The sequence below is a fragment of the Apteryx mantelli genome, chromosome 1, assembly GCF_036417845.1.
Source record: "Apteryx mantelli isolate bAptMan1 chromosome 1, bAptMan1.hap1, whole genome shotgun sequence".
Taxonomy (NCBI): domain Eukaryota; kingdom Metazoa; phylum Chordata; class Aves; order Apterygiformes; family Apterygidae; genus Apteryx; species Apteryx mantelli.
In genome coordinates this window covers 203813668-203841640 of record NC_089978.1, presented here as the reverse complement: position 1 = coordinate 203841640, position 27973 = coordinate 203813668, and the positions used below count along the sequence as shown (strand labels likewise).

Genomic DNA, 27973 nt, shown 5'->3' with positions numbered 1-27973 from the left:
TCCATGCAGGTCTCCTGCCCCCTGTGCTTGACTTCTTATTCATAGGGATGCACCGTTCTTGAGCCTGGAGGAAGTGATGTTTGAATATTAACCAGCTCTCTTGAACGCCCCTTCCTTCTAGGGCCCTCACCCATGGGATTCCTCCAAGGAGGTCCCTGAAGAGGCCAAAGTTTGCTCTCCTGAAGTCCAGGGTTGCGATCCTACTTATTGCCCTGCCTCCTCCTCTCAGAATCCTGAACTCCACCATCTCATGGTCAGTGCAGCCAAGGCTGCCCCCGACCTTCACATCTTCCACCAGTCCCTCTTTGTTTGTTAGTACGAGGTCCAGCAGCACACCTGTCCTTGTTGGCTCCTCCACCACCTGTGTCAAGAAGTTGTCACCAATGCTCTGCAGGAACCTCCAGGACTGTTTGTGCCTAGCTGTGTTGTCTTTCCAGCAGATATCAGGGTGGTTGAAGTCCCCCATGAGAACCATCTACCTTTTAAGTGGTAGATGGGAAATAGTTAAGGATATTGTAACCCTCTCTCCTCCTCATTACCACCACATGGGTCTATATGTCCTGTGATGGTGTAGGGACCTTTACTGCTGTGCAGACCTTTCCCACTGTCTGTATACTACCCTTAGTACTGCTTTAATCTTCATGTATGCATATCTGAAACACCAGTATGCTTTTATTTTCAGGTGAAATTGTATTATATGTTTGTAACTACAGGAGCTGGTGAGTGTTTGCAAGCATGTGTATTGATGCTTTCAAGTTCCATTCCAGCACTCTTAGAGTGACTCACTTCATCCTTAGCTGCTTCCAACAGTTACCTAGTTTATGCTGAAGAATCTATGGAGGTAGAGGTATGATAAGACGAACCAGCTTTAAGTAATGCTAGCATTCCAGAGCAATGATTAATGCATTAAAATACTAGCCCTTCTACTGAAGATGTTATATTATACCTCTACCTACAAGCTTTGTTTCTTCTATGTTTTGGGCCACTGCAGGTACAGCAACACAGCTAGTCATCTAGGCTGTACTTATACTTGGAAGAGAGAGAGAGGCATCTTCAGGTAGAAGTCAAACACAAATAGAATGAAACCATCTTGGTTGCCTATATTCCCTTTAAGATTACAAAGGGAATCTAGATGAGCAGCTGAGGCTAGGCTTCTATGCTTTTTATATAGTTGAAAATTTGGTGAGATTAATCCTGTCCCTAAGTTTTTGCTAGTTTACTTTTATCAGACTTGAATAGCAAGAACGTTATGCTTTGTAGTATGTCTCTTTTGCACATTAGCTCTCCTGAAGTTTACACTTCATGGTAATATATACTTTGTTTTGATAGTTTCTTTTAAATAGAAATACTCTGACTGTAAAAGTTAAATTTCATGGTGGGGGCACCTTACTGCATGTAACTCTGTTCTTAACTTCTGTCATTTTATCTCTTTATAATTTTCATCTTTTACATCATGTATGATTGAATTATGATTTACTTACACCATTTTATTCGCTCTTACTAATTCTGCATCAAATCAGTAACAGCTGAATCACCCTACATTGCTGTTATAACCATCATCCTGCCTGTATAAAGCTAGTTCTTTCAATTTGTTATTTTAACAGTCTTTAGCTAGGCTTTGTATGTGAACCATGCATAATCTCAAGGTGTAATTTTTAGATAACCGTGAATAACTCCTGAATTCCATGCTCAGTTTAGAAGTAATAGGCAAATCACACATTTAAGATAGTGCTAAGAAGAATAGTGAGTTTTATACCTTATATGGTAACAATCCTTTTGTTTATATTATTGTACTTATTTTAGGAGCTTGCATTTGAATTTTTTGCTTTAACAGATCTTTAGTATTGGATTGCATTATAGTGTACATTCCCTACTTTACTTTCCCTGAATGTATATTTGGTGTATTTAAATGTGGCTACTGGATTATGCTGATGATGCTTGACAGTTAGCCTGCTTTAATGGAATAGAAATATACTTTCAGTGCCATTAGTAACTGAATTGATGCTACTGCTATTGCTCTACATTTCCTGTTGAAAATACTCATTTGAGTGAAATACTATTTGTTGCTTTTTTTTCCAAATATCTTGTATTTTAGAATTTCAACTTTGATTAGTGTATTATTTCTAAATGACCAATTCATTGCATCATTCATTTGCCTTCTAATGTGATATAACTGATTTACTTGCTCTTTTGGTTATTAATCCATTCATTATTTCTAATAATCTTAATAAGTAATTTTATTATTTGAAAACCAAATCATCTTGTTAATTTTTGTGGTGTGTTCTAATATGTAGGAAAAGAAATTGACTGCATGATTGAATATGGGATCATTCCCACATTTCATAAACAGTGTTTCTCAATAACGTCAGGGAAGAACAAAAGTGGGCTGCTCTGTGGGGAAAGGCAAGTTGGGAGCTGAGCGTGGCAGCAAGGCAGGCAGCAGTGACCTCCCCAGCAAGGGCCCAGTCCCACAGTATCTAAACAAGATGAGCTGAGCAGGTCCAGTGGCATTAATCAGAGTCAGATGAGAGTCCAGAGCACTAGACAAAACTAGCAATGGGGGATGTCCCAGGACAAGCTGGGAAGACAAGTCAGCAAGTCAGGGTCAGGAACAGGTCCAGGGACAATGACCAGCATCAGTCACAGCCCAATGATTGCCATCAAGTCTGTGGGGACAAGTCCAGGGTCAGAGTCAGGGTCCAAATCAGCAGGGTACATAAACAGGCATGAGCATGGCTGTAATGTAGCTCAGACAAAAGCCTGATCTCAAATGCAGCTCCTGAGCAAAGGAGGGAGAGGCCCCTGCTTCTCACAGCTCTTTCTCGTAGCAGTCTGAACCAAGGTTATGTGTCTGGGCCAGAGCAGTGCTCACCTTGAGCACAGGTGGTTGAACCCCTAGGAGGGGGGGAGTGCACTCAGGACCATGATAAATAATTTCACAGATAGTTGCAAATATATATTTTTTGTTTTCTGTCTCTGAGTCAATCATATGAAAAATACATATTAATTTTATCTAATGGATAGCTGGAAAAAATAGTTAATTTTGACACTTTAATTTCTTTCAGTGATTTTAACCTAAGCATTTGAAGTTCATCACTTAGAAAGACACTGTCTTATCCTTACATAGAATACATAATGTATTTTTAATTCTTGACTTGTAGCTTTTATTTAAAAACAAACGTGTTTGTTTCTTCTTTTCTTTTTCTTTCACATTTTTTTCCTTCTTCAAATAAATTTAATTGAACTCAGCCAATCTCTTTCCACTTTCCATGTGCATACCTACAATTATCCTCATGGAACAACCCAAATCCATTGCAATCAATAGTTCTGGAAGATGACCTAGTATACAACACATACATTAATTATACTTTCAAGATCTGCAGGTAGTGTTTGTGTTTGTTTCAATTACACAGTTCCCCTTTCACTGCATAGGGAATGTAGGTGTATCCAGAAGGCAATTTAGTTTATTCTTCACCGAGTACGTAAGAAAATATCAGAAATGTCGTCCCAAACATTCAGGATACAATCTGCCTACTTTCATTTGAGAGTGGTGGTGTTTACGAGTCTTTTGCATAATAGCTAATGATTAAAATGCTCAGGTAGGTGAGAGGAGACTAAACGTTTATCTCCTTCATTTCTAACAAGTGATCTAATATCCAGACTACATGTATCACAGGTAAGAGTATTTACACTCCATTATTTTGAAGTTGAACCAGTATGACAACAATGAATGTAAGAATTCATGGTACCAGGACAGAAAACAGGCAAGATCTGTTTTTAGTCTAATGGTATGGGCATTGAGTTTGCAGGAACTATAGATTTGGTCCCAAATACAGTTCCTGGAATGCATATCCACTTAACATTAGACATTCTTTAAACAAATGAGGCCATTTCTGCCCTTAAAAACTGCTGTTTTAGAAACAGGATTCTCTTGCTTGCTCTCCTTCTCTCTGAACCATATCCTAGTTTTAAGAAAAGAGAGAGGAAGCGTTTCACAGAAGACAATTACTAAGGCACTCTTGTGAGATGTGGATTCAATATTTTCATGTTAAGTAGAGATGGAGCCCATGTCTCACAGTTCCAGTATGAATGCTGTAACCAAAAGGAGGAGTTACATGGCAATAAGTAAGATTTCTACTAAGTCTAATTTTTTTCATCTTATTCAGAGATGCACAGGCAGTGTTGACCAAAGCCTGGATAGCAATGGATCTATAAGGTCCCATGTCCTTGGAAATAAAGGTGCGGACAAATTAATTTTAGAAGTCATGAACTTTTAGTTGAATTCCTATTGAGTTTAGATTAGGGAATACAGTACTGAAAAATACATGGATTTACTTAAACTGTAGATGTTTAAATCTTGATTTTAGGGAGAATTTAGGTGGACTGGGTTTTTCTTCTGATTCACTGTGTGTGAATGAATATAATAAAACCATAAAAAATTAAATGTATTTAAATGATTTATTGCTTATTCATTATGACCCATAGAGAAGGGATATATATGATCTGTTTAAAGAAAGAAATGATCTGAATAGGTACCATTAGGCACATGATACTCCTAAATAAACTCTTTGCAGACAGCTTCCTCATAATAAAATTTCCCTCTATTGTACAATGAAAGTTCTAATGTTACTAATTTAATTAACTTTACCAAAGAAGAAGGATTCCCAGATGTCTTGAACAAACTTTCAATCATAGCAATTTTAGAAGCACTTAACATTTATGATTAAAACTGTTATGCATATGTGACTGTATTTTCAGATTCCCACCTTTCTACTGGCTGTATCTCAGTGGAAAATGTAAATTATGGGTCTGCTTATTTATTTGCATTTGTTATAGTGGTAACACATTCTTTATAGCCTTTAGAAAGCATCCTTATGAGTGTATGGAATCCATCCAACATACAGAATCCTTTTCTTTTTAATAACTAAAACTGATTTTTCTGTGAAAGAAAATTCTTCATCCATTTATCTTTACAGTGCACATTTATTGAAAACATATATGACATAAAACAAAACTTTGTTCTGATTACCATAAATGCTATTTATATTATTTTACAGCATTTTTTACAGCATTTACATTATGTTGGAAAGAATAACAGCATAACACACTAAAAGCTGTCACTATTATGTAAATGTATCACTTTAATAAATGTATTTTGTTTTTAAGAACAACCTACTGGTATGGTTAACACTTTGAAGGTAAAGTATAATTTCACAAATCCTCTTTGAAGGACTGTAAACAATTCAGTCATGGAAAAGATCTGTTTAATTTGAGGACAAACAAATGAACTAAATCTGCTTAACAGACCTTTGATTAATCATATATCTATTTTATATTTCTCAGGATTATTAAGAAATAAAATTTATTGGAAGCTAGAAAGTATATATAACAGTAATAGCTGCATTGTACATAATAGTGAAGAAATAAATTTCTTTATCAGTGTTACAACCTAAATTCAGCAAAAGCTAAAAACTTGGAAAGTAGATAATCCGACAGTCTAAATGTGAAAATAGCATGTTTTAAAGAAGAGATTTCTGCATACAGATCAAAAACTGGGAGAAGTTAAATAAGAGCCTAGATACCAGCAAAGTGAATTATTTCCAATAATACAAACTTGCATACCTCAAATTACTGAAAGCCATTTATCTGCGTATTGGAGAAACTGATTTGCAGTGCTTGTGCACCAGCCTGGAACTTTCATTGCATTCATAATGACAAGAACCAGATAAAGATAATTTATGATGTATACCATAAGCTAACATCTGATCTTGGACTACCATAAGGTCTATTTTAATTTTGTCAACAGGTAAGTGAAAGTGGCAATAAAAAAATAGCTTGAATTCTAAATGTCAAGATTTTTTTTAGGTGTTTACTGCAAAAGGCCACAAAAAGCGAGTGTAGTACTCCAGTATGAAATCATTGCTGATTCTCATGTTATATACCTTGATGGCAATGAGGCTTTCCCCGTTGGGATGTCAAAGATCCTATTGAGAATACACACTGAAAAGAAATAAGCGTGGAATTACCTCAGTGATTTGCAACCTGAACCATTATGACACTGATCATATTACTGATAATAGCAGGAGTACACTGACAAAATGTCTTGGCCATCTTACCCCAACACTAATGCCCTCAAAACAGATATTTTAAAGGCCTGAACCATTTTGCATGATAATATAGCCAATGCAATAATAGTTACAATACTAAAGAATGCAACTTCACTATTAATATTTTTGTTCTGACTTCAGAGATGGAAAGAATACATAGATTAGATAGGCAGGAATACTTTACATTTAGCCTGTTGAATAGACACCATTGAAATGGTAACGTGTGTGTAAAGTGCTAATTTTTTTTATTTCATTCCCATATTTATAGTTATATATATATTCTCCTCTTGAATCCATCCACAACATCAGAAGTGTTTCACAGATCTTATGTTAAGAACCATATACTTTTGTTTCTCTAAAACATGGCTGGAGCTAACATAATTTTATAGTCCCAAGTTCTTGTACTCTAAGACAGAAGGAACAGCTGGTCTCTATCAACCTCCTCTATGTAGCCATGATTTTGTCAAGCTCTGTCATATCCCCCCTTCCCCTCAAATCATCCCTTTTCTAGACTGAAAATTCTTAGCCGACTCAGAAATGTCATCTTGCGTGATTTAACTATGATCCCTGTTTTGGTGGTTAATACTGGCCTGTATGTTGCTTATATGAGTTTCACAGAATCACAGAATAGTTGGGGATGGAAGGGACTTCTAGAGATAATCAGGTAGAACCCCCGCTGAAGCAGGGTCAGCTACAGCTAGTTGCCCAATACTATGTCCAGTTGGGTTTTGAATATCTCCAAGGATGGAGACTTCACGACCTCTCTGGGCAACCTGTTTCAGTGTTGAGCTACCCTCATGGTGAAGAAATGTTTTCTTGTGTTCAGACGGAATTTCCTGTGTTTCAGTTTGTGCCCGTTGCCTCTTGTCCTGTTAGTGGGCATCACTGAGAAGAATCTGACTCCGTCCACTTTACACCCTCCCATCAGGTATTTATACACATTGATAAGCTACCCCCTGAGCCTTCTCTTCTTGAGGCTGAACAGTCCCAGCTCTCTCAGACTCTCCTCATATGAAAGATGCTCCAGTCTCTTAATCATCTTTGTGGTTCTCCACTGGACTCACTTCAGTAAATCCATGACTTGTACTTGGGAGTCCGGAATTGGACACAGCGCTCCAGATGTGGCCTCACCAGGGCTGAGTAGAGAGGAAGGATCACCTCCCTCAACTTCCTGTCAACACTCCCTAATGCAGCATAGGATATTGTTGGCCTGCTTTACCACAAGAGCACATTGCTAGCTTGTGTTCAACTTCTTGTCCACCAGGACCCCCAGGTCCTTCTCTGCAAAGCTGTTCCCTAGGTGGTGGCCCCAGCCTGTACTGGTGCATGAGGTTGTTCCTCCCCAGGTGCAGGGCTTTGCACTTCCATTTGTTGAACTTCATGAGGTTCCTCTCTGCCCGTTCCTCAGGCCTGTTGAGGTCCCTCTGAATAACACAGCAATCTGGTGTATCAGTTATTTCCTCCAGTTCTGTAGTATCTGCAAACTTTCTGAGAGTGCACTTGGTCCTGTTATCCAGGTCATTAATGAAGAGATTGAACAGTATTGGACCCAGTATCAACCCCTGGGGGACACCACTAGTGACTGGTCTCCAGCTGGACTTCGTGCTGCTTATCACAGTCCCCTGAGCCTGGCAGTTCAGTCAGTTCTCAATCCACCTCACTGACCACTTATCTAATCTATACTTCATCAGCTTGTCTACGAGGATGTTATGGGAGACAGTGTCAAAAGCCTTATTAAAGTCAAAGTAAACAACATCTACTGCTCTCCCCTCATCCACCAAGCTAGTCTTCTCATCATAGAAGGCTATCAGGTTGGCTAAGCATGATTTTCCCTTTGTAAATCTGTGCTGACTATTCCCAGTCACCTTTCTGGCTTTGACGTGTCTGGAAATAGCATCCAGGATTAGTTGCTCCATCACTTTCCAACGGATTCAGGTGAGGCCTACAGGCCTGTAGTTCCCTGGGTCCTCCTTCTTGCCCTTTTTGAAGATTGGAGTGACATTTGCTCCCTTCCAGTCCTCAGGAACCTCTTCTGAAAGACCTTTCAAAGATAATTGAGAGTGGCTTTGCAATGACATCAGCCAGCTTACGCAGCACTTGCAGGTGCATCCCATCAGGGCTCATGAACTTGTTATGTCCAGTTTTGTTTTTTTTTAAGTGTTCCCTAACATGATCCTCCTCCACTAAGGGAAAATCTTCATTGCTCCAGACTTCCTCTCTGGTCTTAGGAGCTTGAGATTCCTGAGGGCCTGTCTCACCAGTAAAGACTGAGGTGAGGAAGGCATTCAGTACCTCTGCCTTTTCTGTGTCCTTTGTCACCAGGGCCCCTGCTTCATGTGGTAGCAGACCCACATTTTTCCTTGCCTTCATTTTGCTGCTTATGTGCTTAGAGAAGCCTTTCTTGTTGCCCTTCACATCCCTTGTCACTTTCGACTCTAGGTGAGCTTTAGCTCTTTTTTATGTTTGAGTTTAGTCAGGAGCTTCTTGTTCATCCATGCAGGCTTCCTGCAGCCTTTGCTTCATTTCCTGCTTATTAGGATGGACTATTCTCTACCTTGGAGGAGGTGATCCATTTATTAATTTCTAAGAGTTAATACCCCAAAACATTAAGCAAAGATGTTCAGGCTAATAACCAGAAAGTAAGCAGGCTTCACTTTTTTGTAGTCCCCTGTATAATTTACAATGATTTTTTCTTTTATTTTTTCTTGCTTTTCAGGTTCTCTATAAAATGCTGGGGTAGGAGAACTGATGGTGTAAGCAGAAATTGCTTTTGAAAGCTAGTGATATTTGCCCAGTTGCTGTTTGCATGATAAATGGTACTGTTTGTTGTATGTCTCATTATTGCTAGTGACTGCTGACTACTCTGCCCTGCAAATAAACCAGCAGCCAGTGTTTTAGCCTATAGGCTAATGGCAAGAAATGGCATATCAGCAAGGTCTCAATAAACAGAGTACTCTATTTGCAGTGTTGTAACCTGTGTTAGATACATTCTGGTGCTGACCTAGCAGCTGGGTACTCTTCTGTTCTTCCATCCACTATTTGTACAACTGTGTTGAGTAGACCTTACATACTGAACTCTACAGTTAAGCGCTCAGTGAGCTTTCTATCTTTAGCACTGCTTCAGTTAGCTTGCCACTTTCCATTTCAAGACACGAAACCTCAATTGTCTTTCTGAAATTCAGTTGAATGGTTAATAGCTGTATACCATATTGGGAGGAGCTGGAGATCACTGTGGTTTCTTATCTGAAAATGAGAATAAAGATTGTCTATCTAAAGCTATATACATATATGTGTGTGTGTATATATATATGTGTGTGTATGTGTGTGTGTGTGTGTATATATATATATATATAGTTACTCTTCTAAATAACAGAAATGTGAAAAAGATGTATGAAGGCAGGGAAGGTATGTTCTATTAGTTCTCAAGTGATTTTCTATTGTTAGTCACTGATGTATGAAGTTCCACATTTGCCTCTGTTTTACACTTCAATGCTATGTTAGCAATTTTGTAGTGGGTGTTTTAGACAGTGGCTCCTGAACATCAGCACAATATCAGTGCTATTAAGGCTGTGTGGCAAAGTGATTTGTTGCAATTCTTTTGTGATGGAAATGTGAATAACTTCACTTATGGCCCTTTTATAAGTATGTACCCAATGACTGGAAGATTTTTTATGTGTACATATACTGTAAGAGTAACTGACCTTTTTACTGGCATGAATTCACATGGATTCTGTGTTTCCAAAGAGAATTGCAATATTTTGTTTTATAGAATTCTGTTTTGGCACCTTGCTAACAGCTGTAGATGTTAGATACCACGCCGTAGATGTCCATTACCATGCCAACATTCATGAATGGGATGCTTGCATCTGTTTTGAACAATGCAGCACACTGGAAACACTTGTCATGCTTATATAGTGTCTGCACAAGTGACTGGTACCAACTACCCTTTAGAGAATATGTTTTTATGCCTAATTATTTTACTGCACAGTTGGAAACTTAAGGAAATCCTATGACCAAAGCTTGGATAACTTTAAATTAGGAATAATAGGATAAATAAGTTTGAGGTGGTCTATATTTGCTGATTTTTATTTTCATTTCTTTGGCAATTACCACAAATGCAGTAATCAGTACTACATTTTCCCATGACATTTGTAATTGATTTTTGAATACCTCCCCTTCCTTTCCTGGAAGTAATATGATTTTCTATGCATTACATGTCTTAAAATGTTTTTTTCTTTAGCATTTTTAAATCCTGGGATTGTGTGAGGGCCTATGCAGAATGTATTGTGGGTAACATTGAGGTACTAAGCTCAGTAATTTTCAGCCAAAATGAATGCATTCTACTTAGTATTGGCACCTTTTTCTCACATAAATAATATTAGTTCAACCAAACTAGTAAGAAAAAAAAAATTCTTAAACTGAAATTTAATTGAAACATATTCACTTTTCTTTAAAAAGTATAACAATTTTTGTTAGTATATATCTTAAACTAGCGATATGATAAGAATAAAGCAGATTTTGAGTCAAACAAATGGTAATGCTTTTGGTCATTATAAACTACATTATTTACAATCAAAATATCATCTTTAAACAAACAAATATTTTTCTTAATTTATTTGACCAGGGAGTTACTAAGTTAACAAATGAGTTATCTGATTCTCATATTGGAATTCTGTTGGTACTTAATTTGGTTTAGTTTTAAACATACTTGAAATTCCTATAAAAGAAAACTCTGTTTAATTTTTCATATATGTAGTGCTCAAAAGAAATACATAATTCTGAAATTCTTTAAAGAATATAGTCATAATTAACTTGTTTGTTTGTTTCTCTTACTGTTCTTTTATGTTTGAATAAAACTATTTTACAGTATTAGTCTTTTTAAAGATGTCATCCATAAGCAGGAATACTGAAGTGTTCTTGGAAATGAGATCATACTCAAGTGAGAACCTGGTCTGATGAGATACCATCTTTTAAAAAGACGAACATCTATGTTTCCAGGTTTTAAATGAAGCTGTTTCGGGCATAGTAGCATAATGTTTTGCTATGCTTTATTGCTTGTACTTTTTCCACAGAAAAGAACAATAGCAATGACTGTAGCCATATATATCAGAAATAATTGATTGCTAAGATGCCTTCTCGGAAAACAAACACAATATATTAAGTGCCATATATGTTCTTACAAATTTTGCATGTTTATGCTTACAAATATTAGATTGAAAGATTTGGACTTAAATATAATCTCATCAATATGAACAGTTATTTTGACTACTTCAGCATCATGAGTAACTATGTGTGCATGTATCTAATTATCATAAAGTATATGCTCACTTTGTGGTTCATTGTAGTTTGGTTACAGCAGGATATACATATTCTAAAAAGGATACTACTGAACTTTAATAGACAATATAGCTTAAGATGATTGAGAAAGTCATATAGTTTCTCTAAAAGTCTAAAAGGAAAAGCAGCATGGATTTCATCAGGAACACTGATTGGAATTCATTGCACAACCTTTCATAAAACCCTTTTCTTACATAACTGCTTTTTAGAATTTCTTGGTTTCTTTTATCCAGGAAATAATACGTTTATAGGGCTTTTTGTTGTTTTATTTTAGAGGCATTTGTTTTCATCTTCCAGTGGAATTTATACAAAGTTCTTTCCTCTAACTACTTTTATACATTTTTTTCCTAATGGTTGGCATTGCCAGTAACTCTGGCTAATGGTGTTGTACAAAGCATACGTAGTGGCCCTGCAAAAAGAGGGTGAGAAAGGATGCTGGCTAGAGCTCAGCGTGTTACAGTACGAGTGCAGGTGCACTGTGCTGAGGTCAGCACTGGGAGGGCGCCTGCACGCTGGTCAGCTGAGCTCCTTAGTCTTTAACAGATCAATGAAATCTCTGAGAGAATGCAAAAATCTTGCTGCGTTGAAAAGAATCTGATTACAGTCAGTCCATACCCAATTACACCAATGAAAGCAAATATGATATGAAATCTGTTTATTGTATTCTGCAGGAATTTGGCAGTGATAAAGGCATGTACCGGCAAAGTAGGCGAAGTTGGTTGTGAAAAAAATTTCTCAATTAAATGGTCCGGAATTAGTGCCAATAGATTACCTTTCTAGAAAAAATACTCTTCACTGAATCATAAAAATTGTAATAAAAAGTAAGTACTGTCATAGATACAATGTATAAACCATCCTTAAGAGTGGACATTTGAAATACTGAAACAAAAATATATTTACCACCTGTGTACAAGCCATCACAGTCAAGAAGGTAATAACCCAGTATAGGCCTTGACTTTCTATTCTCTACCACCACAGTGAATGCTGCATAAAAGGTAGAAAAGGTATATCATATGTTGTAAATTTTGAACTCAAAATGGAAATTCAGAAAATATGATATGGAAATGTGAGTCTCAGAGCAAACTTCTGTCTACTGTTATCAGGAGAGTTTTGAATAAGGTTAGGAGTAGGAATCTGAGGGTAGTAGGGAGGCTTCTTGCTGGGGAAGAGCTGAGGCTGAGAGGCAAGGAGTTGTGGGAAGCCTTTAGATGGGTAATAGACATAGATAAAAGTCAAAATTTACATGTTTAGTGTTTGGAGAAGTGTTGGTATGATGTACATTTGTGCCTGCCCATTTTGCTTAATGTCTATTAAATTTCAATAATCTGTACACAGAGAAGTCCAGTTTTAAATGAGCTGCTTCAAGGTAGGGCATTGGCCATTATAGGAACCAAATGAAGATAAAAAGAAAACAGTTAATAAATTCCAGTAAAACCTTTATTGTGTTGCAGAGTTCAGCTGCCATTGCATGCATTCTTTTGGCAGGCCTTCGTTCTTATTGCCTTGTCTGTGCAGCTCAGAATTACATTAGCAACATTTCATGAAAAGGTAGCCATGGAAAAAATAACAAAAACTTGTCATTCTTTATAACTGTTCTAGAGATTTGACTTTCCTTAAGTGGATATAACTTTTTTCTGTCATGATCCTGACTATTAGAATTGTATGCAACCCTTGTAAATAAGCTATTTACTACTTGTTCCACTGGTTTTATGTCAGGATAAATATGTACCAATGTATGTGTTGGTTGTATGTTTGTTTACCTTTTGTTTGTTTAAGTACCTTTATTTATAGTATTTATAGTAGTGGGTTCATTTTAATGAGTCTATTCAAATGGTGTTCCATAACAGTATATTTGAGGAACAAGTGTGAGTTAATTTATTTGTGGAAAAGATTCAGTCCTCATTTTTTAAGCTTTTACACAGTGGTCTTCTGAAGTAACACCTACTCCAGGGGTGCACAGCACTTTGTTGCAGACTTTGTTTTATTGTGAGCTGTTAGTGAACAATGAATTGCTGTATAATAAAAACAGGTAGATTTTTTTAAGACTGTATTTCTAACTTGTCTTCTGTAGGAGGACTAGCAGAGTGCCTTTACTTTCATATCTGAATATTTCTTCTGCAGGAGACTCCTGATGGTGTAGGAGGGCTTAGACATGCACACAAAGGAATAGCTAATGATATCTTTTCCTTCAGTTTGTATGTGGTGATTATGTAAAACTATTAATATATCTTCCAACTCACTGGCACTTCCAAAAATTAAGGCATGTTTGACCAGGCCTGGGGGCTTGCTACTTAAACTGAAAAGCTGAGTATCCCTGGCTGGCTAGATTCTTTGTTTTACCTCACACATTTCAGTGACTGAAGAGGTTCAAATAGTGGCCTTTTCTTCAGACCTTCAGACCTTCTGTGGCATGATAGTGTTTTTTCTCTACAAATCATTAACAGTATTAGTAGACAAATTTGTAGTGTTTTGGTTTCTTTTTTTTTAACAGCTGAGCTAATTCAGTTTGTTTGCTAAAAGGCACATCGTTGGTGGAGCATATGATGCTCAACTGCAACTCTGCAGTGTGGTGAAGGGAAACAGGAATCCCCCAGATCTATTGTGCTTGCCTCAAAATAAACAAGCAAATAAGTCATAGCATCTGTAGAATTGTAGGAATTTGGCATACTAACTTGCTTAGGCAACTTGTTGTCCCCTTCAAGCCTCCAATTCTATAGACTCATAAAAAATTAAACCAACATCATTCTGAAAGAAAACATCCATTTTTGCTTTCTTACATAACCAAGGCCAGAAAGTGGCAGAGTCTGATACTTTTTTTTATATATACATATGCAGTTTTCAGCTTCTGTGCATCAGCCTCGTTGTGTGATCATTTTATTTTAAGTTGGAGAAAAATTCCAGCAAAAACAGAAGATTGGCAAGTTCTTCTCTCCTGTCTGCTGTCACACAGAACCAAACCCTCAGATGCTTAGATCCTCTGTTTCCTTCATGTTGCTTTACTCACACAAGGGATGGATATCTGAATAGCAAAATATTTGCTTTGAATAGAAGAATACTGGGTGAAATAATTTGTGTCGTTGATTGATATTTATTGCAAGCTCTCGGTCTGTGGTGGGAGATAGTCAGTCTGTATTTCCTTAAACAATTGAAGTCCGGCTTGAGTTGTTCAGCAACAAGGGCTTGTCCAGCACTTGTTTAGCATTTGCTGCTACAAAAAAGCTAAAGGAGCAGTGATCCCTGTAAATTTAGGTATGTACTAACTTTCAGTCATTTGGCTTAAGAGAAAAAGTAGAAAAAAGCAGAAGAGTGGTAGGAGCCTCTCTATCTTTGCTCTGAATAGTATGCATTACATTGTTTTGCAGACTTGTTCCCCAAATGAATAAAACATTCTACAGGTTTGGTTTGCCTCACATGTCTTGAGTGAATTTGCAAGCTTTTCCAAGTGAACCTCCACAGAATTTATTCACCATAGTTCAGATCTGAGTTTCTCATGCTTTCCCCGGTTGTATCCCAGTTCTTTTTCTTCTCCCCATTTGTTCTCAGTATATAGTTAAAATTATCACCACAAGGTGGAGTGCTGAATTTTCCAGCATGTACAATCACTTCATTATATCAACAAGGAGTAAACAAAATTTCTTCCTAACTACTATACTTCAGTTATGTCTGAAATTTGCAGGAGTTTCTATCAGTAGAAAAATACAATACAAGAAGAAAGTGATAACTTAGGAAATTTTTCTGTGGTCAAGGTAGAGTCTTAATGCATAGTTTGTCCTAGATTTAAGGACAGGTGTATGCTTAGTTGAGCAAATAAAGAAGAGTAGATTATGGTGTAGTTTTACTGCCTAAGAATCATTTTTTTCTTCCTCTTCTATTCCCTAATACGTTCACTGAGTGCCAAGGTCCTGCAGCACATCAAAGATGTTGCTGCAGATCTTCTTGTTAGTGCTTACAGAGAAGGAATTTTCTGACTCATGGACATTTGAAGTTTTTGTGAGGAAAACACTATCTACATTTATCACCTATATAAACAATGATTTTTTTATAACATATGTGGGGTTTGGTTGGTATAATTAGTTGGCTGGTTAAAGGAATTCTATTATGCACGCACAAACAAATTGTAAGAACATTTGTTTTTTTAGTTTCCGTTGTGGAGCTGCCATGATTTATTGCTTTGCAACTGTGACAGAATTTTCAAACAGAGATAGAGATTTAAGAGCTATATATATATATTTAAAAATCTTTGTTCTCTCCTATAAACATAGTGTTTTATAAATCAGCAGTGTTTGTAGTCCAGTGTAAAGTACTTCTTTTATATATATGTATCTCAGATCTCAGTGTGAATAGTTCGCCTTTTTGTATCTTTTAAACTTTCTATAAGCTTTAGAATCTGGAAATGAATGCAGAACTCTTCTTGATGAATAAGCTGGTTAACGGCTGGTCAAGCAGCTGAAGTAACACAACAGTTATTAGTAATTTGCTGCATTGTGGCGCTGAAAGGACAGCTCACGGCAGTGTTAAGGAACCATTAATAAATAATACATACACGAAGAGTACAGAAATGATTATAATAAAATAATTACATAGAACTGATCAGTTAAAAGTTGTTTAATTTACATTTATAATAAATATTACTGATAAATAATTATTTGTAGTTTTCTTATTCCTTATCAAATAAATTACAGCAGATGAGGTCATACAAACCTGTGCTTTATGAGGACAGTGTTAAAGTTCTTCCTCTAAAGGTTTCCTGTTTTAATGCTCAGGATAGCTAGAAAACTAGAAAATTAGGCTTAGGTGTGGGTTTTTGGTTTTGTTTTGTTTTTAACATTTGTTGCATCTGTTTATGACTTGACTTGTCATTGTCACTCATCTTCCCTGAAAAGCCCCAGTTTTGGGACATCATGCAATATGATTTTAATCAGTTATGTTGCTTAATAATGATGAAAAGCTCAAACTATTAAAATTTAATTGAATTAAATAAATCTAGTAGAATTATAATGAGGCAATTCATACTTTGCTATAATTTTTCTTAACCCATTTACTCAGTAGGAATTTCATCTCTGAATTTCTGAACAAACTTTAAAAATCCCATTAATATTTTCAGTTTTCTTATGCTATCCATATGTTACTCAGTTTAGCAAAAAAAAACCCTCAAGTAAACAAACTTTACTTTAAAGCCTTGAGAATAAATACTAAATTCAGTAGTCACATGCATGTAAACATGAGAATATGCGTATGAGGAGTCTTTTATTAGGATTATAGAATTTGATCTAATTAATGACCAGGAATGATGTCTTGCTTGGCAGGGACAGAATTCTAATCTAGCTCTGCCACTGACTCTCTCTGTGGTGTTAGAGGGCTCATGGCATATTCGGTGTTTCTGCTTAAATTGCCCTGAAAATGTTTAAAATAAGTATTTATCTATCACACCTTCTGTGACCAGGTTCTCAGCTTAAAGATACAGGCCAGCCTCTCTTGTGCTTCAGCAGGAGCTGTTACAAATACAGATTTTACAACAAAATTTTGCCTTGTATATTTGAAGTTTATGAATGAAAATTGCAGTTCTGTTGATAATTACTATTTGTTAAAGATTAATTATTGAAATATTTATAATAGCTTGTTATTTTTCATGTGCTGTAATTATAACCTGCTAAATGGAAGTTTCATGTCTTTCTTTTCAAATTTTAAATAATGCTGCAATTCCTGAACATTCCACAAATGAATATATGACTTAAATTCAAACTCAGTCCATTTTATGACATTAAAATACAAACAAAAGCATTCACTTATGGTACTGAGCTAAACTTGCATTTATGCAAAATGTCAGCTGCATGCTTAAATAATCTTAATGACATGATATAGTTAGAGAATTCCACTATCTAGATTAGATTTCATAGAATCATATCCAACTTTTGACATTTAGGAGCCATTTAGAGATCTGTGAAATACTGTTAAAAAGCAACAGAAAATGAACATCCATTTAGAACATCCATTTCAGCTATCTATTTTGGTGGGCCAGTCCTGGATGGCTGCACACATTGGCCTCCAAATCTGAAACTGCTTATGTTTGGTAGAGATGTCAAGTACAGTTTTTAGCCTGGTACATTGTATAAGGAGGAAGAAGTTTCTTACATAAAAGCAATAAAAAGAAGAAGAAAAAAAATCTTACAAGTTCACAATATTTTCCAGGTCTCTAACACATGATCAGTGCTGATCCTTGCATAGTTTTGGTACTTTTCCCATAAAATGAGCTCTTAGCCCTTTATTTTAAAAATCTTCTGAATTACCATGATGAAATAGCCATGTGGTAAGAATGTAATCTATTAAGCCTTTTAGGAACAAATATGAACAAGATGTCAAATTGTCTTATTTGAGACAGGATTATGATGACACTGGCTTTAAAGCACTGGCTTCAGTCTCCAATGTTAGCAATAAACACTGTTCACTGCCTTAGTTCAGGCTTTTGTCAGTCTTCTAAAATCTCTGTTTCTTAGACAGTCAGATATGTGTCATTTTTGTACTAGGCTTATAACATAAACATCATATGAAATTTTGGAGCAAGAACACATTATGCGCTTAGCTTATTGACTGAATTCATGTGGAGTTGACTGCAGCACCATTTCTGTGAATGTGACAGCCCATGGATGAAATATCTTTGCTATGTTGGCCTGTAGACAACTGTGTCAGATAGTATTTGATGCTACTGTTAAGCTGAACAGCACTGCTTCTGTCACTCTCTCCTGCTAAAAACCATTTTCTATGTCAGAAATAAAAGCAAGACCTCACTCAAAAATGTTATTTGTTAGAACCAAGTTCTTTCTGGTCTTTATTCAAAGCTTGACATTATACAGTCGTGATTATTTGTTGAACTAAGTATTCCAGAAATTTGTGCGTGTAACATTAACTGGAAGCAACCGCTTTCCTAATTTGGAAAGAGCTATAGCCATTGTTTTCTCTTTTTACCAAGACGTAGACCAAGGACAATCCAGATCCTAATTACCATTGTACTGAAATGATGTTTTCTGGTTCTTCTCTAGTTTAATGTTTAACGTCATCTGAAAATCTTTAATAATAAAGATCAAATCTCCTGTTCCAAAGCCAAAATTTCCTAACTGCAAAAGATTTATGTAAACTGTTGTCTGTCTTGTGATTTGAAATTTTGGATGTTATGAATCTGAACCATTCATACTCACACAAATTGAATAAAACATATTTATTGAATACCTGAACACAAGCCATTAACATTCAGCAAAGAGCAAAAAAATTCTTGCCTTAATACTGGAAGGATCAGAAAAGGGGAAACTACAGGTGCTGCTGCAACTTGTACTTAGAATAATGGTTTCAATACCATAGGTATATTATAAGGGTCTATACTTACCATACGGAAATACATTATATTTTGTGACAATGTAGCTGTTGCATATTCCAGGCTTCATTTTTTTTTTTTCTATCCTAAATAAGCCAGAAAGATCTAACAATCTCTACCTCATTTCTCAAGTGCTCTCACAATAGGTTTGGGAGAAGATAGGTACCAGACTGCTCTAAGTTGTCTTTACCTTTCAGAAGATTTTATTCCAGTTTAGCTATTCGCAGGAGCTCCCTACTATTTAATGTCACTTACATTTCTATGAACATTCTTATCTACACATATTGAACCTTTTCATGCAACCACTTAAGGCAAGATCATACTACTAGACCTATTAGGATATACCAAAGATAACTCAAATACAAGGAATGCAAAATTTAACTGAGAAAGTAGGTTACCAGCTCTGTAATGATTCTGACCGTCATTTTATAACATTTTGGCTATTTCTGCATTTCTTGGTTCCAGGGCTGTGCTATGGGCTCAGTTTCTTCTTTTGATATCTTTTAATTTCTTCAGTATTTGTTTTAATTTACTGATGTCTACCAACTTATGACTAAAACTGGATGTACTGCAATAAAATTTCATCCAAATGTATGTTAAGTCTAGGTTTAATATAATTTGTTTGGATTCACTTCTGGTTGTAGCCTTTACTGCAACTACAGTAACGTTAAGAGTTATGTTATTGCATTGTTTCTTTATCCCACTTCTTTGCCTCAATTCAAATTATTAACATTTCCAAATAAAGTACATCTATTGTGGTGCAAATGGAAAAAATGATCACAGTCTTTAGTCTGTATGTGGAGCACTTAAATCCTAGGTGCATAATTCTAACCTGGAGGGTTCCAGTTGGGTTCCTGTCTTGTGACTGAATTACTCACTGATTTTCTCTGAGCATATCTGACAAAATGTTGCAATACCATCTTCATGGAAACAGTTGGATAGACAGTATTTTCCTCAGATTATTATTATGTTATTGTATTTGTTCTTCCTGTACACTGAACTAATCCAATCCTATATCATTTTATATACATTATTGCAAATGCAGACACATGAATTTGAACATATTTATATATCACTGTTAGCTCTTTAACCACGGATGGAGCAATTAGTTGATTTCTTTTTTTTAATTTTACTGAAATGAATACAAGATGAGATATGAAGTATCCTTTTCAAGAAAGACTCAAGAATTTGCCTTTCATGATATTTTGCCTTCAACTTTTACTTTTTCTTCCATTTTGCCATAGCTATGGCTAAGTTAAGTTAACCATAGTTAACCATAGTTATGGTTAAGTTAAACTAGGAGTTTGCTTTGCCTGTGCCATTCTCTAAGATCTTAACTCTTTATGTTGCTGACAGTCTTCTAACTCCTGCTAAAATGGGCATGCTACTCATGACCAACTGTCAAATAACATTTTATGATATTTTTTTGTTCGGTGAGTCATTGCCGTTCACATTGCTGGTTATGTGGATGGCAGGTGTCCATTTTAAGTGTAGCCATCCATTTTAACTGATACTTAGAAGCCAAAGACTGCATTCCTTTATATGATTTTCCTATGCAGAACCGCAGGTGTTATTGTCCATACCATCACAGCTAGCTGGGACTCCTACAGCTTGCCAGCCTCTGTATGTTCATATTCAAACAGCTTCACTATCAATTTCCAGGTTGGCATTCATGCAGCTTTTTGTGTTAATATTTGGCCAGCCATTCCACTAACTTCCTAACAGATGGCTCCTACTAACATCTTGTAAGGGGGGTCTCTGGTTCTCTCTTTTAGCTTCAGTGGCCTTTTTTTCCCCACATTTTCTGAAAAGCATCCAGCAGGTTCCCTCTATGTTCTAGACAAAGGTTCACTTCCTCCTTGGGTGAGGACTTTGCTCCATGTTTGTACTTCTGGACTTGCCAAATACTGCACTTAGTTTTATGAATCCTTTGTATCAGTGACCTGTTCTAAGGGGATGATACAGTCTGATTGCATTTGCAGAAAGTAGTCCTGGGAGTGAGCAGGTCGAAAGTCTTCCTTTGTTCTGACACACCCTTGGAACCGTCCCCTGCAGTCCTGCTTGGCTGGTTCCGCACTGCCTCTCACCTGGAACTAGGAATCACATAATCCTGTTCTTCTTTTAGTTGGGTTCAGTTCCAGTTATCTCCAGCCAGTCCCTATTTTGACAGTCTCAAAAGAACTGAAAGGAGACAAAATTATACTCATACAGGACACCAGTTTGTTATTTTTCATGTGACCTTTATTTGGCTTTTATGAAGTATAGTCATCTATATTAATCATATTGAATCACAGTCTTACTATATGCAAACATAAGCAGATAGCTTACAGGAATGGGCAAAAAATCTTGCCCTAGAATTGGAAGAATCAGAGAAAAATAAACACTATTCCTACAACCTAAATGAACACCTCAGCTCTTTAGAACAAGAGTCTCTGTTTTTCTAATCCAATTATTCTACAAATATATTGTCTATTTTCATAATATTTCAATTACCTGATGGAATGAGTTGTTGCAGTTTTCTGGTTCTGTAGCAAAGATATGCTTGATTACTGTTCTAAAGATCAGTGACTCTTTACTAAAACAGAGGAACGCCTAGAAACCAGGTCTAGAATACACTTCCTGGAGAAGCACTAGGCTATTCATGCCAAAGCGCTACTGTCAGCCTGATTTTTGAATGAATTCAGTGCTGTCTGATGAACTTGGTTGTGGTCAGACTATTTTGGTCTCTTGGGAACTTAAATCACGTTTTACCTAAATTTGGATCTTTATGCACTTTAATTAAATCCAACCAGGGATTAGAAGCATTGAAACTATATATAGAGAGAAGAGAGATAGGGGTGTGTGTGTGTGTGTGTGTGTGTGTGTACTTATATTTCTCCCTATAAAGAGATGAGAGATAGGGATATATAGAGGAGATATATATAGAGAGATATATATAGAGAGAATATATGTATATATATAGAGAGAAGAGAGATAGGGATGAAAGGAGGGAGGGAAGAAAAAGAAAGAAAGGAAAGAGAGAAAGAAAAAATGAAAAAGAAAAAATAAAGAGAAAGTGAGAATGAGAAAGAAGGGGAGAGAGAAAGAGATAGAAAAAGAAAAAATGAGGGAAAAAGTGTGAGAGCAAAAGAGAAAGAAGGAGAGAAGGGGAGAAAAAGAAGGGGAGAGAGAAGGCAAGAGAGAAGGGGAGAGAAAGAAAGAAGGGGAGAGAAAAAGAAGAGAGAAAAAGAAGGGACGAGAAAGAAGGAGAGAGAAAGAAAGAGGGGAAAAAGAAAAATGAAGGAGTGAATAAGGGATAGCAGAACAGAGGTTCCTGGAGATCTGAATGGCTGTTTGTACTATTTGTACAGTGTTTGAATATATATATAGGACTGGAATGGATCTCAGGTCACAATGTAGTCTATCTCCTCTTATGAATTAGGATCAAATACATTAAGATCTTTCCTAATGGGTATATATTTAACTTGTTCTTAAAAAAAAGAAAACAACAAAAGATGTTGTAGTGTGGATTCCATATCAATGATAATCTTCTCCATCATTTAACTGCCCTAATAGCTGGACTGTTTTCAATTAGCTTCTAATTTAGCTTCCCTTTGCTATGTTGGTCACTGTAATTAAAAACAGATCTAATTTATCTACACCTTTCTTAAAACTTGGAGCCCCAAACTAAAAAGACCGCTGTTGTTGGAACTTCAGGAGTGATATTCAGGAAATAGTACTTCTCTTGCCTCATGTACGAGGGGCAATGGGCACAAACTGAAACACAGGAAATTCCGTCCGAATTCCGTCCAGAAGAAAACACTTGTATGTTTCTGTCGATATATTCCTGAATTACACTTTATTTTCTTGCAACAATATCATTCTTTTGGATCATTATTCACTTTGTGACCCACTACACTGTCATACCTTTTTCTGTTATGTAGGCAGTTATCCTCTATATTTGTATGATTATAATTTTCAGTTTATAAGCCAAATTCTGTTCTCTGAGATTCTGGGGTAAATACACTTACTCCAGTTGTTCCTCCAGATTTGGCCCCATCAAAGCTAAAAAATACTGTGTACCTCCTGTTAGAGAAAAAATGTGTCCAAAAAGAATAGGAATATAGCTATAGGGGGGAATCTAGCTAGCCTTTTTTTCCAAAGCTAAAATCAGAAAAGGTTTGGTACAATATACTCCAATAAGGCAGTCCTCTGTATAATGTAAAACTTTGCATCATCTGAAGAAAAATATTCTGGTTTCAAAATCATGTTCTGGATATGATGCCTCATGTTCTGGATGTGATGATCAGGGAATTCTCTGTCACTACTCCCATATATTAGAACCAGTTATGGCCCATATAACTATCATTGTTTCAGTAACCTGCAGGTTTGTTGCCGTAAAGAGGCTTCCCAATAAACAAAGTTATTCTTATTTATTAAGTCAGCAGTTGGATCCAAAGCTGAACAGAGGTGCCTGTTGAGTAAAGAACTGAGGTTATATGTAACATATTTTGAAATGCTGTATATGGACAGGAAAATATAGTCATGGTTACGGCAGTGGGCAGGAAATCACAGTTTTGAGTCTTGGCTCTGCCACAGACTTGCAGTGTGACTTTGGACAAGCTACTCTTTGTGCATTAGCTAATAATACTATCTCTATCTCCCAGGGGTGTTGTGAGAATACATTCATTAATGTTTGTAAGGCACTTGGATACTATAGTGATGGGGCCATATAAGCACTTAGAGAAACAATCCATTTTTGCAACAATGTGCATCTCCCTGACTAAGGACTTTTTTGCTGGAAGTTTTTCATAGATGCTTGTTATGAATAAATCTGTTTTATAATGATACAGTGAGGTTAAACTGCCTTTTGGAGTGCAGTTTCACGTTAGTATTCAGAACAGGTGTAAACACTCATAAGTTTGAAAGCTGTTCCCAAGGAAAGAGAATAGAATTTTTATACTCATATACTCATATATTTGAATGGAAAAGATACCCCTCCTGATTCATCTAGTTCAAAACATGGAGAATTATTTACATCTGTATCTGTCTCACAAATAGTTTATTCTATTTCAGGCGCTTCTCATTACATTGTCTAAACTACCTCCCCAGGCAAGTCATTCCATTGCCTAATTGCCTTTAAAGTTAAACAGTCTGCTCAAATGTCTACCCTGTTTTTCTCCTTGTGGATATAAGCTGCTCTTTTAGTCTGTCCTTTCTTTCTGAAATAACCTTCACTCACACCTGTTCAGGTCAGACACACAACAGAGTTATAACAGGTTAACAAGTTATTGCTTTAGAGCTGATGGAAGGTAAATTGGTAAGGCACTGTAATTTGATTTGATAATTTGCCTGGCTGAATGCTGTACAGTATTAAAACCTGAATATGGGGCTCACATTACTAGCACTAAGCAGAAGGAAAAGAATATTTGATATTCCCAAGGCCTTTGTAGCAAAGTTGCTGGTGAGAGAGTTCCAAACTAGAGGCATAGGTGCTGTAAAGACTTCATAAAGGGTTTTGTTTTGTTTTGTTCTCGTTTGTAGAAGCTAGTGGCAGCAGATAAATTATGGAAGTAAGGGATGAGTGTGAGCAGTCCCTGAGGACAATGGAGAGGGCTCTGCAGCTTTGGAAGGCTCAGGAAACAAGGTATCTGTTGTGCATCTGTGTACCCCTAATAACTTTTTAATTTTTGGGTTGAGTTCTTCCAAATTTCTCAGAGAGGCAGAAGTCACAAATATAATTAAGTTGCTGAAGGTTTATGAAAATATGTGATAATTAGAAGACAGAGACCCTATAAATGTCTCAACTGTGGGAACAGATTATGTCAGCTCATATGCTATTAAATCTAGAAAATCCACATTGTCTTCAAAAATATCCAACTGTGAGAAATCAGAGTTTACAGTCAATTACAAGATGTAAACATATAGGAAACTAGGCATCATTTGTTCAGGAATGGAATTGCTTATTATTAATTTGCAGCTTTTAACATTTAGCCAGTTTGCTGTGAAGTCCATCCCTGAACTATTGTTTTTTGAATACATACTGAATAGGATTGTTTTTAATAAAACTCCATATGAATGACAGTGGAAATGTTTTTCAAGATGATGGTTTCTCAAGATTAATATTGTTTTTGAGCTATGTTTTGGCTTTCTTAGCTAGTCAGGAGAACAGTTTTCCCACTTTTTTTTTTTTGTCTCTATGAGGACTGGGGATCGAATGGGGTTGGTACTATCCTTTATTATATACATACATACCATATACCATTCTGGACAGAAGAACAGGCCAAAAGAAGGAAAAAAGTAAGCTACACCATTCTAGCGTTGTGGCAACTTATTACCAAAGGAGCTATGAGCAGCAACTCACAATCTTAACTTCCATTCACACTCATCGGGCTTCTCCCAACCTGACGTACTGCATCTTGTTTTCTGGGCTTAGCTAAAGACTCAATACAGCCATCTTTCCTTACAGTTTGTTAGTAAATATAGTACCTGTATTATGCGTTTCTTAATGAAAATTCCAGATTTTGTAATAATACTTGATGCAGAATTGAATAAAAAGCATCAGTGAAGTCGAGTAAAGGAAGCATGATTAACAGTAGATAATGTCATGCTATTATTTTCTCTAAGTTGTTGTATACCCTAACATCTCTTTCCACCTTTTAGTTTATTCATGTTTCTGTTTATTAGGCATTATTTAAGTCCTCCATTACCAAAAATTCCATCTTGGAACATATTTGCGTAGTAAAATAATACAATGACAATAAAATCTCTACCAAAACAAATATAATGTAACTCCTAGGATTACTTTTATCTTCAAAAATGAAAAATATTTTATGTTTTGTGTCAAAATAATCCTCTTTGATACACTGAATGCATCATGCAAACAATTAGGGTGACAAAGATGAATATAGTTTGAACAAGCAGTTTACGAAACAAAAGATGCCTACCTACGAAACTCAGTTCTAATAGTCAGCCAGTTAAAGAAGAGGACCACCACAAATCAAAAATGTGAATTTCTGTTGAAAATGTTTCATTTTGTATTGTGTCTGTCAAAAGGAAGGTACACATCTTCACCTTTATATCTGGAAAAGGAAAAGAGTGAAACCTACTCAGAATCTCACATTTCTATTACTATGTTTTAATGACTCTCTTATCAAATTTAGACAACTTCTTGAGGCTGTTTTTCTACATGAGAAGCAGCAGACTAAATGATGTGATATATCACCAAAGTGTAAGAATCTTTTCCTTATGGCAAAGTAAATTATAGTGATTTCTCACAGTAGGAGGTGATTGGCTCATATACTGATTTTATCCACTTTGATAGGACAACAGTATTGATAAACACCTTCATACCTATGGAATCTCTTTAGGACTGATGCCAGTTGCAGATGCTTACATCAGCATAATAGCTTCTCCCTTGCTGATCGCCTTGGTGTCCTTAACCCTCAGGCAATGCTCTTCAATATCCAGTTAATCAAGATCTTGATTTTAGTTGTTGATATTTCAGTTTACTACCTAAAATACACACCTGCTTCTGATATCTCCTCTGTATTCTTCTGAAGATATTATGAAGAAAACATGTTTATTTAAAAAAAACCCTGATGGTACCACAAGAAAAAAATCTGTTACATGTATGCAAAAAGAAGAAAACAATATAAAATGTTGGCATTTAAAATACTATTAAAGAAATTGAACATCTAAACCACTTCTTTTAAACATAACAATTATTTAGTTAATTACACTGTCTTTTGCTAGTCCCTCTTTTCTACTAGTAATTGTCGTGAGTTTTAGGAGTTTGATTTGTTCTGTTTTTAAAGAATACCATTATTTTTCTGTGAAAAAAAAGATTTTTCTGTCATTGTTACTTCATAAAAAGCAAAGCAAGCTGTTTGTGGATCCAATGTTTGGTAGGCACTAGAGTCTTAGTTTTTATTAAACATAGGTGGGGTTTTACTATGGAGGCAATAATTAGATAAGTGCTGTGTACTATACTATATTTCTTTTTTACAGAAGCTTCTTTCAAAGAATAAGGGGGAGAGAGGTAGAGAGAGGGAAAGAGGCAGCCTTTTATCAAGTTTCAGTTATGTCAGATGTAATTGGATATGGATTTGGTTAACTTATATCTAAAATGACTGCAAAAAAAATCCCCTAAATTAGTGAAGGTCAGTTTTATGAATAATGTTCTCAGCATCTTGAAGTAGCTGTTACATATGGTAGGATGATTATAAGGGGAAACTGTGAGGTCTTCAATTCTAAATCTTCAGGTTTGTGAGCTGTTAGACCCCCTAATGTTGTAGTTTATTCTGTGTTCATTTCCTTTTGCATTTTCAGAAGTGATTTCAATTGAATCATTTATGGTTCTTCCATTCAGATTATAACAGCTATTTTGGAGCGGATAACCCTCAATGGCTGTATATGAGACATTGCCCGGGGTGCTTCCAAGATGCTTTTGAGCTGGGTAAGGAATACACCAAGTGTTGACACATTCTCAAAGCACTGTAGCATGGTTTGAGAGCGTATGGTTTATAAAATGTTTTACTGACCAATTATTCTGTGAAGTATTGACAGAACAGACTATACCATTTTCCTTTGAAATGTTAAACAAAACAAAATAAACATTAAAAAAAATGTATTTTCAAAAATGAAATAGAGTATCTAATCTGCATGCTGTAATTCATACGTAAAAACTCTGCTTCTGATATGCCTACATTTTCTACAGTAGCCATTCAATGTATAATATTATACCAATATAATGCCATAATATTACCAGTATATTAATATACTGGTGAGGTAAACTGTACATAGATTTTTACTGTGACTTCAGGATCAAGGCTAACAGTTTCTGTGGGTGTGTCTTAACCAATATGTTACTTTAAGGCTCAAACTCACATTCAAGCCCTACTATACCATCCCTACTATCTACATGTTACCTTATACATTCTTGTTGAATCTGGAGCAATGAGTCATCATGAATAGAGTCTCATCTATCCCTTCAGACATGGGCATGGGCAACTAAAAACATATGGACTAGTGAACTTGAACCTGTGCACAGCCACAGACATCAAAGACAGTATAGACATGGAGCGCTGGGGTGGGACCTTCTGAACGTGCGTTCAGAGGAATTCAGAAGAAGCTTTCTGTCTCTTGTTCAAGAGCCTGCTGATGAGTGCGAAGATCAGGACAG

The 27973-nt window shown here is 36.1% G+C and overlaps 1 protein-coding gene across 1 annotated transcript in view; it reads left to right on the top strand.

The window, feature by feature from the left end:
• Positions 1–27973, top strand: part of TAFA5 (TAFA chemokine like family member 5) — a 435064-nt gene that overhangs the window by 88630 nt on the left and 318461 nt on the right. The window contains exon 2 of the mRNA XM_067289975.1: positions 27161–27247. Coding sequence (XP_067146076.1) covers positions 27161–27247 — 87 coding nt within the window. The remainder of the gene's footprint in view (positions 1–27160; positions 27248–27973) is intronic.